The following is a 12,625-nucleotide window of genomic DNA, read 5'->3' on the forward strand; positions in this document are numbered from 1 at the left end:
TTTAATTTTACGATTATCTCTGCTTGTCTAGCATACCAACAACACCTTAACACTTTTACAATAAATCACTTCATATTATTTGTTTTTCTAATTGATGGTGCTGTGATTTTAATAAATAATAACAAACAATTTGTGACTTGTTTAACATGCCATAAAGTGTGATTAAATATTAACTCAATTATTCTTTTATGAATATTTAATTTTTGCAGTTTAAAGCTGAGGAGAGTAAGCTTATATTGATTGATTCTGGGTCAATCTAGCATCAACAAGAATATTTTTGGAAGAACAATCCATCACGCAACGAAATCAACGTGAGGATTTTTGTTATTATTGAGGGCGAGAATCATACAAGGTGTTATTTACGGTCGATCAGGATAAATTCGCAAGTATAACCATATCCAAGGAATTTGAGATCTTTTCCATCAATTGCACAATCCAACACGCAACGAAATTAACGTGAGGATTTTGGTCATTATTAAAGGCGAGAATCATGCAAGGCGTTATTTGCGGTTGGTCAGGATAGCTAGCAAGTATACCCATCTCCAAAGAATCTGAGATCTTTTCCATCAGTTGCACAATCAAACACACAACGAAATCAACATGTGAATTTTTGTCATTATTGAAGGTGAGAAACATGCTAGGCGTTATTTGGAATTTAATCTTAGATCTATATATCCAATATCCCTCATTTGTATGATCACATTTGAATTTTTCAATTGACAACGGTTTACTCAAGCATTGTAAATGAACAATTATCAAGTTCTTGAATATAACTGCTTCTTGCTTTTCTGATTACGTTGTTGAACAACCACACTATAAAATAGACTTAATCTATTTCATATCGTCGATCGTTCAATTCTTATTTGTTTTCTTTCATCGTCATTGATCACGTTTACCAATCAAGTTAGTATTAACAATCTTATTATTTAGTCAAAATATATCGGATAATATATTTGGACCAAAAGTCTTCAATACTAAAAGCCCATTTAAGATGAGTGTAAATTTGGGCCTTGCAGATTTCAAACCCATAAGCCCAACTAGACATGGATTGGGCTTACCGATTACTTCGGCCCATTATCTGAGTTGTATTTCTAACCTTTAATACATCAATTAATTATACGAGCATAAAACGTCTTTTTGTATTTATTGATTTGACATAAATATATAAAAAAATCGACAAAATGGCTACTTATATAATGGAATTTCTTTTCAACTATACGTAAATATGTAAATTCTCGTTTAGCCAAGTGTTTTCAAGCCCATTGTAAGTTAACCAACGTGCAATAAATAGTGAAGGTCAGTGGTGGAGCCTAGATTTTCACTAAGGAATTCAAAATATAAAAAGTAAACACACGATGAAGTTGAAGGAACATAAAAAATAATTTTATCATATATAAACAATGTAATTTTTCATCAAAAAAAATCCCTTAACCCTATCTAGCTCTACCCGTAGAAAAAGTATAGTAATATTATGAATGATTCAAAATCGAATACTCATAATAATATCAACAAACTTAACGTTCTCATGTATTTCTAGATATGTTAAGCTTCATATATTTTTGATAAATCGTAAAATATGAGATTAGTAAATAATTATTATTATAAATAACAAGTCCAAGATAATATAATCCGTTTCCTAAAATAAAGGCGGACATTAATCTTGGTTGTTTTTGATTTTTTAATTGAGAGAGGATAATGCATATTTCATAATTAACCCCACAAAATTATTTCAAAAAAAGGGTAAAAAATAAAATAAAATAAAATAAAATCTCCCATCTCCATTCTCAAATATAAAACTTGTAAACCTTTTAAAGCACAAGATAATAATATAGCATTGTGTGTGTGATTTTTGTGTGTGAAAAATGTCATGGCAAACGTACATAGATGACCATTTGATGTGTGAAATTGAAGGCGGCGGCCAACTTAAGGCCGCCGCCATCGTTGGCCACGACGGCTCCGTCTGGGCCCAAAGCACCACCTTCCCTAAGGTATATTGCTTTTTTCTTTTTCAAATTCGATTAGCCTGAATTCATGTTGCATAATATCTATTTAAGAGGTGGTGCTCCATGTTAGAAATTAGAATTCAAATTCGAGATTTTTAGTTAAAAATTTATGTGATTTCATTCACCCTAACACACATTGCCAACGACTTGAAGTCCCATTTATCAATTAAAATAATTTTTAATAATTATTCAGTGTTCGATATACACCAACATCACTAATCGAGATATATGTGATTTTAAAACTCATTAAAGGCGAAAGCCTTCTATGAAGAGTTTCTCCATTTTAGGTACTATTACTAATTTAGAAATTATTATTTCATCCTAATCTAGATAACTAATCTCGATACTATTACTTCAACCTAATCTAGATAACTTATTCTGGTACTATTACTCCACCCCCTAACAAGGCTAACTTATCATGATACTAATTACTAATGCTAATAAAATTTGTCTTAGTAACAAACAAGGGATGAGACAATACTAAATTTTTACCCAGAATTATATGTACTTGTCCAACCTACCAAACGATCCTTTTAGCAATTTTACAATATATGACTTAATATTATTTCTCTTTCTAATTGATGGTATTGTGATTTTAATCAAAATTAACAAACAATTTATGACTTGTTTAACATGCCATAAAAGTGTGATTAATTATTGACTCAACTATTCTTTTATGAATATTTAATTTTTGCAGTTTAAAGAAGAGGAAATTAAGCCTATATTGATTGAATTTAATGACCCAGGCCATCTAGCACCAACAGGAATATTTCTTGGAGGAACAAAATATATGGTGATTCAAGGAGAATTTGGTGCTGTCATTCGTGGAAAAAAGGTGTTGTATACTTTACCATATAATAGTGGATTATGTTGAATTCGATGTGTCTAATCTGATATGAATTATATAAAGAAAAATTTCTTATATGTCATGATGTATGGACCTTGTTTTAGAATCTAGGATTTAGAGTAAACGAGTTACGTTCTTTATATGTGTTAAATTGTTTTCTTCCACATATAAATTGAATTAGACGTAGTAGGTTCTGTTGAACTCGATATGTCTAGTTTGATTTGAATTACATAAAGGAAACTTTTTTTATGTGTTGACATGTAGTAACTTTGTTTCAGAATCCAGTATTTAGAGTCAATGAATTGTATTTTCTTTATATATGTGTCTATTTTTTTCGCACGCATATAAATTGAGTTAGATGTAGTGAACTTCGCGATGTGTTTAGTTTGACTTGAATTACATAGAGGAAACTTCTTATATGTTGTTATGCACTAACCTTGTTTCAGAATCTAAGATTTAAAGTCAATGAGTTTTATGTTCGATTTTCATATAATTCGAATTAGACACAGTAAATTCTGTTGACCTCATTACTTCTAGTCTTACCTTATTTATGTTGAGAAAATTTCTTATATATCCTCATGGACTAACCTAGTTTCTAAATCCATAATTTAAAGTCAATAATTTTTACTCTTAACATATGTATCAATTTTAATTTTTCATACATATAATCCGAAATAGATGTATGTCTAGCCTTATCTTAATGACATAGAGAACTTTTTTTTCTTCATATCTCACATAGATGTAGAGTCGATGAGTTATGTTCTTTATATACATGTTAATTTTTTTTCACACACATACAATATGAATTAGACGCTTTAAATTCTATCGAACTTGCTACGTCTAGTCTGACCCGAATTACATAAATTTTGGTAGGGTTCAGGAGGAATAACTATCAAGAAGACAAATAAAGCTTTGTTATTTGGTATTTATGATGAGCCTGTTGTTGCTGGACAATGCAATTTGATTGTTGAGAGATTGGGAGATCATCTCATTGATCAAGACCTCTAGGATGCAATTAGGACATCATTTGGTTAGCAGACTAAGTTATTTCGAAATTATAAGTATGAGATTATAATTTTTGGATTGATTTGTCTATATTAGAGGTGGAATAAAATAATATCAAGTTAGATGAGATAAGTTTGAAATTGATATTATAGATATTTTTCCCACCTTATTCCATGAACTAAACGACTTGATGGACGTGTATAATTGATTGAGAACCTATAATTTGTATTAAGATTTACAATTTTTTGTGTTTGAACTCTTCTTTCTACCTTACTACATATGTTATAGCAAAAACATAACATGTATCAAGTTCGGATATAGAAGAAGGGTTGAACGGTTAATTTGTTGGAAAATTACGCGTTTTAATAACTTTAAGTGTTCAGTTGACAAAGTCGTGAGTAGAAGGATCTAGGTGACAAACGGAGCCAAGTATAAAGTTCTTCCCGGTCATTCTGTCTTTAAATTATTAGATCACTCATTAATGCTTATCAAAAGATCATTTATTCGTTATTATCAAATAAGTAATCTAATTATGTGGATATTGTTTTACGCCATTAGTTCATAGAAGATAAAAAAACTCAAAATAATCCCTTATCTTTGGATTAAAACTCAAAGTCATCCTTGAGTTTTCACATGAAGCACTAATAGTCCCTCATGTTTGCAATTAATATTGGTGCACTTTTGAGAAAATCGTGGGCTAACACCAAAATATTCATGGGCTAACACAAACGATAAATTGAGAAAATTGCCAAATTCCTGTTGAGTGACCCCTAAATGCTAAAAAGGCGGTGTGAAAAATGGTGAAACTATTGATATTTTTTCCCAGGTCATTACTGAGGGTTTTGTAAAGTTTTCGTAAAGAAAGAGCAGACATGAAAAACTGAGAAAATCGTTTAATTCCTGTTGAGTGACTCCTAAATGCTAAAATAATGGTGTAAATCATGGTGAAGCTATAAATATTATTCCCCCGATCATTATGGATGGTCCTGTAAAGTTTTTTTTTTGCAAAATAAGCTTAAGAAAAAATTACTATAGTTATAAGTTATAATCCAAACATTAGAAGAAACAAAATTGAATAGCTACGAGGATAATAATAATTATTGCTCATTGAATAAAAAAAAATCAAAAGCCTTTGTACTTAGTGTACTTAAAAATGTCTTAAAAGTTAAACTAAGCCAATTAATTAGGTCAAAATGCTTCCTAATTTTCCTCTCCTTTAACTAACTACCAATAATTTAATATATGGTGTGACTTTTAGATTGTTAACACCACAATCATGAACCTTAACCAACATAATTTTTTTTTATTTTTTTTAAATTACTTGTACATCAAAATAAGTGTCAATCAATCAATAAATTAATTAAAAGTATCAATCAATTGCCATGATTATCATGATCAATATGGGAACTGGGATCTACATTGAGGATGCACTACTAAAAAAAGTAAGAAATCCCTAATCAAAGAAGGGATGTGCCTTAGTTCAGTCCCGAAGACGGGATAATAGGAGCGTAGCACCGAATATGTAAGAGTAGTCTCACCCCGATTGGAATCTTGTACACTTTCCTTATCTTTGTTTTATTGATCCAGCCTACCTCATAGAAAATCCTGTTTAGGAAGCTAGCGCCCGCTCTCACTCCAATATACGTGTAGGGGGAAGCACCAATGAAAGTGAACCTTTATTGTTTCGTTTTCTTTTCTCTTCGAACAACATCAAATCGGAGGTCGGTAAAGTTCTGATCGATAACCTCTGGAGATCGAATGTGTTGTGATACACACATGTTGAACTCAACCAGAATAATTGATGTACGTATATGCAGAAACATATGTAGTTCATAAGTTATGAATTCATCTTAAATAAATAATTTTGGCTCAAATTTTGTATATGTATGTTAAAAGATTCGATAAATATATATAAATTAAATGATAGATTTTGAACTCAGCAGATCAAATGTGTTGTGATACGCACATTTTGAACTCAAATCCATAATGTTCTAGTTTTAAATCTACCTCTACACACAAGTTGATTATTGTGCCATCGTTATTACAAAAATTAACCACCACCATTTGTGGGCATGGGGGATCCACATCATTAGTTATAAGAACTAATTAGTAACTTTTACTTAGAGGTAAACAACAAAATTTATCGTGAATCTTATTTAGCATGAGATTAGTGGCAAATTATTTAAAAAATTATTCTATTAGTTATACATCGATAGATTAACAAGAAAATTCATAACTAATTTCATTTTTTTTACTACGCTAGAATATTGAACTCATAAACGTAAAATTCTGAACTCGTTTTTATTTGTGCTTGATGGGGTGGGGACTAAATTATATTATTTGACAGACAACAAGAGAAATGCATGTGTGCATGATACACACAAGAATATTTGTACAGAGTAAAGAGTACACACTCACTAGGACTTTTTTTATTTACTTTTTTTTGTGTGTGTGTGATTTAATGGTGGAGGATGTTATGTTTGGAATTTTTAAAAAAGGACAAAAGAAACTCAATTATTTTGTAAAATAATTTACTGAATTTAACGGTTCCAAAAATTGATGTCAAATAATTTTTTTTTCTTTTTCTAAATTCAATCAAGAATATTATTCTAGAAATTTACTCTTTGTGAAAAAAAAAAAAACATTGGATTTTAGGTCTCTTTGCTCTTGAAAAATGATAAAAGTTTGAATTATACATTCGAAATGCTTAGACTTTTTTAGAAGTCGATAGATTCAAGTTTGTGTCGAAGTAGTTTTATTTTAAGGGTATAATGTTCCCTTATCAATAGGAATTTTATTTTTAAGATTTGAATTCGAAATGCTTTCAACTTTTTAAAGGTTGATAAATTCTTATTTACATCGAAGTTGTTTTTATTATAAGGGTATAATATTCTCTTATTGATAGGAATTTTATTTTTAAGATTTGAATTCGAGATCTTTAATTTGAACATAAGAATACTTACTATCTGGATGACCCACCATACCTTTGGATACATCCATCATCTTTCTTTCTTTTATTAGGTTTCTCAATCCGACTAACCTTTGAATCCATCCATCTTTTTTTAATAAGGTTTTCCAATCGAATTAAATTTGAATTTATATCGTGAAGTCCTGTATTAAAGATTAAAATGTTCTCTAATAAAGACAACTAATTAACTTTTGCATGCATCCATCTTATTTTAAATTTCTCAACTTGATTAAATTTGAATTTGTACCGCGAAGTTTAGTATTGAGAGATGAAATATTCTTTGACAAAGACAAACTCAATATCATAAGGATTAAGGGGTCTGAATCTATAATTTCTCATTAAAAATAAAAATATATATTTATCACTTTATCAAAACAAAAAGATACTAATTGAGTAATTGAAATTAGGAAACTTGGAGCATTGCTAAATTCCATGAATGACAGATGCATGCCAGCATATTATGAAACATGTCACACAAATTTCCAATATTGCACATAAAGCGTTACCTTCAAAAATAGGTCATGCAATGTATGATTAATTTAGATTTAATCGAATAATTAATATAGGTATAAGAATCCATATGCTAGAAGTGTTATCTCCAAAAATAAGTCAAGCAATGTATGATTAATTCAGATTTAATTAAATCGTAATATAAATATTGAACAATTAATGCGACACAAAAAAAGAATCACGTTGACCCACTCCTTACAGCTACTCAGTGACGGAGCTAGGATTTTTTATAAGGGAATTCAAAGTCTGAAGAAGTAAACACATGAACTAATCGAAGAAAATTCGACATCTGCTATATATACATAAAAAAATAACTTTAACTATGTATATGTTGGCTCCCCCCTACGGCCCTACCCCTACCCCTAACAATATGCTGGCTCCGCCCCCAGTCCCTACCCCTACCCCTACCCCTTCAAAGTCCAATCACACACAACAACAATACCTCAAACACCTATCAACATTATGCTATAAAAATGTTATGTCTATTTCCAATGAGAACTGGATGGGTTGAAAGAGACAAATGATTGGAAAAAAGAGAAAAATGCGACATGAGAAAAAAGAAAAAGTGAAAAAGTGCATTAAGAAAATATAGTAAGGTACCAAAGTGACAATATCAAAAGTAACAATCATGAATAGTGCAAAAAAAAGGGTATTTTCTTTGTTGCAATTTATACGATGTTCCAAAAAAAAATTTCGGTCTTAAAAATGGTATTTTTTACATTAAAATCGTGTAAATTTTTATTTTATTCTTAATGATTTATAATCATATAAATATTTATAATATATTTAAATGACAAATTTTAAGCTACGAGTCTTATCGAACGTGTCCTTACATAAATTGATAAATTGAAACGAATAGAATAAATAGCTAGCATATCGATTGACAAAAAGAAGTTTAAGAATGCAATAAATATTTTTGGACTATACCATAAAAATCTTAATTAGAATGAAAGATTGCTATATGCGTGCAAATAATAAATCTCACATTAATAGCTGAAAAGATCGAAAGAAATTACATATAAAACATAAATATACTTAAATTAATATAATGTCTTATTTTAAAAAATCGTGCAAATTTCGCCCAAAACGAACATACAGTGTAATAGGTGAAGTACCAAGACAATAACAACCATAATTGACTAGGATGGTAGGACATTTGCATTGGTTGTTTGCCTACCTAGTCCTAGGTAGAAAGAAAATTATATTCAGACCTTCATCTCTAATTAAATTCTATTGTGCATGATTCAAATTTAGTCGGAGCTCTAATATGGACATGTCAATATCCTATTGGAAGCGTTTTTTCTAAATAGACCCTATTATGTGTGATTCATATTTAGTCAGAATTCTAATGTATACATCATACCAAACCCAAAAAAAGAAGTGGTTTGCCTACCCTAATCTCAAATCAAAAGGCCAAAATGGTTCTTGGACACCCCCACCCCATCCCACCCTTCTGGGGCCGACATCCCCTGTTAGATCATCTTCTCAAGTTTCTTATCGCGTGGAAGGTTTATGAATCGTTTTCCCGACCCCACCTGTATGGACTGTCAACACCCCTACCTTAGCTGTAATGTCTCAAATGTGGGTTCCTACACATTATATTATGCTATAAAATGCCAGGTCATTTTCCAAAAAGACAACCTGGATGGGTCGAAAGGGACAAATGATTTGGAAAATAAAAAAAGAGAGAAAAAGTTGATACGAGAAAATAGAAAAAGAAAAAAGTGCATTAAGGTTCTGTCAATTATTATAAAAAGTAATTGAAAATTATGAGATTTAAATTTTATCAGAAATAAAAAGACTAAATATATAATTAATTGGTCTAAAAACTTGTCTGATATTTTATTTTGACATCTAAATTAAGTTTAGAATATGTATATACCAAACACTCTAGCATGATTTAGAGTGTATCTATTTAGTGGCGCAATTACATTGATTCAAAAGTGATCACTGAAAATTTTTCATCAAAATATTATGTATATAAGTCAAAAATAATTTCTTTTAAAATTTACACAAAAGTTTAAATATTCATAGTAAAATTTCTAATTTCGTCAATATTTCTATTATTAAAAAAATGATAACTTTATTATATTGGGAAAATATACTAAAGTAGCAAAGTGACAATCTTGTTATTAATTATTACGTACATAGTAATAAATGAGAGGTAAACATTTATTTGCATTCGATATTTCAATTCAAACATATATAAATATATATGAGCTATTTATTATTCATTTCTTTTGAATTTGTTAATCTGATTTTGATTTGAAACATAGTTTACGAAAGTAAATTAGATTTTGAGAAAAAACATTAAGTGATACTTGAAGTTCTCCCAGATTTTCAAAAAGACACCTTAACTTTGCGTGCGTCCTATTACCCCACAAAACATTCAAAATCACAATAAATACACATTTTTTACACAATATTTCCACTTTGGACAAAAATATCCTTCGAATGTGCAATTTCTTAAAAATAAAAAGTCGGACCCATTATTGATGTATTGAAGGATGCTTTGGTAATTTCCTATGATGAATTCATTTTGTTTGTTTCTTTTAAATTTATTTTACTATACTAAATAATTGTATAAAATATTATGAATCACGATAATTAATTACTTAAATATTTAAAAGATATAAAAATATATAAAAGATCTGATTGACTCTTCAAATTTTACCGGTGACACATAAATTGGACAAATGAAATAATAGATATTATTTGAAAATTTCTTAGAAAGTACTATAAATTACAGTAATTAACAGCTAGAAATATTTCAAAGACAAAAAATTTGATTGAATCTCAAATTTTTTTTAGTACTACATAAATTGAGAAAGAAGAAATGACCTCTATTATTTGAAAATGACGTAAAAGTATTACAAATCATACAATAAGATTTAACAATTTAAAATTTTAAAAAACTTTAATGCTTTATACTTATTCTATTTCCACTTTGGACAAAAATATCCTCCCAATATGCATATTTTTTAAAACAAAAAGTGGGACCCATTATTGATGTACTCAAGGATGTTTTGGTAATTTTCCTATGATGAATTCGTTTTGTTTGTTGTTTAATTTTTTTTAAATAATTGTATAAAATATTATAAATCACAATAATTATTTACTTAAATATTCAAAAGACGTAAAAATATGTAAAAGATCTGATTAACTCTTCAAATTTTATCGGTGACACATAAATTGGACAAATGAAATAATATATATTATTTGAAAATTACTTAGAAAGTACAATAATTTACAGTAATTAACAATATAATATTTTAAAGACAAAAAAATTTGATTGAATCTCGAAATTTTATTAGTACCACATAAATTGAGAAAGAAGAAATAACCTTTATTATTTCAAAATTGCGTAAAAGATATTACAAATCATACAACAATAATTAGCAATTTAGAATGTTAAAAGATATAAATTTTTTTTACCATAGTTAACAATAATTTAAAATTTAAACTATTTTAAATTGATATTAAAGTTTAATTAACTCTTTAATTTTGTCTTTGTCACATAAATTGAATTAAAAAAATGATACATATTGAGCCCGTGCTAGCACGGGCTCCGATGTCTAAGTATATATATATGCATCATTAATTAATATTTAAAAATGCTAGGATAGTTGGTAGTGAAGGGTAGCACGGGCTCCGATGTCTAAGTATATATATATGCATCATTAATTAATATTTAAAAATGCTAGGATAGTTGGTAGTGAAGGGTAGCACGGGCTCCGATGTCTAAGTATATATATATATGCATCATTAATTAATATTTAAAAATGCTAGGATAGTTGGCAGTGAAGGGTATTAATTAGCTAGATTTGATAATGGATTGAACAATAAATGAAAAATGTCTATGTGGTTCCACTATGACAAAGCAAATCTTGTTGAAAAATATGTATTGTGAATAGCTAGACATAGCCTAAAGTGTACAGGTCACCATGGCCTAATATTAACACAAATAAAATCTTGATCAATGATCTGATCGATAAGTATTCTTCTGTTCTTAATTGTAGGTTTGGATTCAAAAAAATTTAATATGAAATTAATTTTGTTATTGAACATTTTTATCTTCAATTTTCTGTTACAAATTCAAATTTAGTTAAATTTTAATACGGATAATGAATACTATGTAACTGTGAGAAAGTTAAAAAAATAAAATAATACCCACCTTATACATACACAAAAGATCAAGAGATGAAATCAGAATTTGATATTGTAGATTTGAGTTCGAAAAGTCTATTAAAATTAATTTAATTTACTGAAAACTCTATTATTTAAACTTATTACTATTGAATTCAGATGAATCCTAAACTTTTTAAAGGATAATTTAGTTATAAGGATTAGGGAGTTATTTTAGTGAAATTTGATATTAAATATGTTCAATTTTTGCAGGTATTGCTGGTGCATTAACTTAATTACTTAAAGTGGGGATTTTTAGAACAAAAATCTCTTAGAAAAAAATAATAGAGTTATACTCATTATAAACCAACTTTTTTATTATTTAATGCATGATTTTCAATTGTATTTGGAGTGAAGTGGGCCAAATTCTTTTTATTTATTTTGGAGCATAAAATCCTTCACAAAAGAGTGATAAACAAGAAAGGATCTTTCAAATAGTTGTAAAAATTATTGAGCACCATCTTCCTCTATCAAAAATTCTTTTTATAACAATAAAATAAATTATTTGTGCCACATTTATAAATAAAAAACTAAGGGTGTGTGTTTGGTAGGGAGAATTCATGTTTTTAGAAAAAAAACATTCATAATATTATTTTTACTAAATTACATATAAATATTTTTGAGATACTACTTTTTACCTACTTATTAAACACTATAAAATAAACAAACGTATTTATTTTTCAAAAATTATCAAGGAAAATATTTTTTTGAATTATATTTTCTTCTCCTACCAATTAAAATATAATTGGTATCACTAATTATTTCAGAATAGAGCCGCCGTTTGACAGCCGTCAAAAAGATCACATAATCTGAGAAAGCAGACAAATGCACAAAATAGTTTTTTCTGTTAAATAAATAACCAAACATATAACGACCAAACTAGTTTAACAAATAATAATAATAATAATACACAAAAATAAAATTTAAAATTTTAAAAGAAAATAACAGCCTTAGCCAAGCTGTTATGGGACCCAATTTCTAAAGACCCAATGAAACTTTAAATTATGTAATTTATGTCTTTTTCCGCTAGAAATTATCGTCATTTAAAAAAAAAAAAAAAAAAAAGAGCAAATGATCTTGAAACAATTTCTGAAAAAACAAAGATTA

At 28.4% G+C, this 12,625-nt stretch overlaps 1 protein-coding gene across 1 annotated transcript; it reads left to right on the plus strand.

The window, feature by feature from the left end:
• Positions 1-1,862: 1,862 nt before the first annotated feature.
• On the plus strand, positions 1,863-3,858 carry LOC125811708 (profilin-like). The gene is made up of 3 exons (XM_049491239.1): positions 1,863-1,988; positions 2,701-2,838; positions 3,724-3,858. The coding sequence occupies exons 1-3, from the start codon at positions 1,863-1,865 to the stop codon at positions 3,856-3,858; spliced, it is 399 nt and encodes a 132-aa protein (XP_049347196.1).
• The last annotated feature ends 8,767 nt before the right edge of the window (positions 3,859-12,625 follow it).

Source organism: Solanum verrucosum, unplaced genomic scaffold (assembly GCF_900185275.1).
Source record: "Solanum verrucosum unplaced genomic scaffold, falcon-dt-bn FXZP01000238.1, whole genome shotgun sequence".
NCBI classification, from domain to species: domain Eukaryota; kingdom Viridiplantae; phylum Streptophyta; class Magnoliopsida; order Solanales; family Solanaceae; genus Solanum; species Solanum verrucosum.

What these genes read in the sequence shown, in the direction of transcription:
- LOC125811708 (XM_049491239.1), top strand. Translation starts at nt 1,863, where the DNA reads ATGTCATGGCAAACGTACATAGATGACCATTTGATGTGTGAAATTGAA. An exon ending in AAAGCACCACCTTCCCTAAG is followed by an intron (nt 1,989 to 2,700) that starts GTATATTGCTTT and finishes TAATTTTTGCAG; the next exon opens with TTTAAAGAAGAGGAAATTAA. An exon ending in CTGTCATTCGTGGAAAAAAG is followed by an intron (nt 2,839 to 3,723) that starts GTGTTGTATACT and finishes AAATTTTGGTAG; the next exon opens with GGTTCAGGAGGAATAACTAT.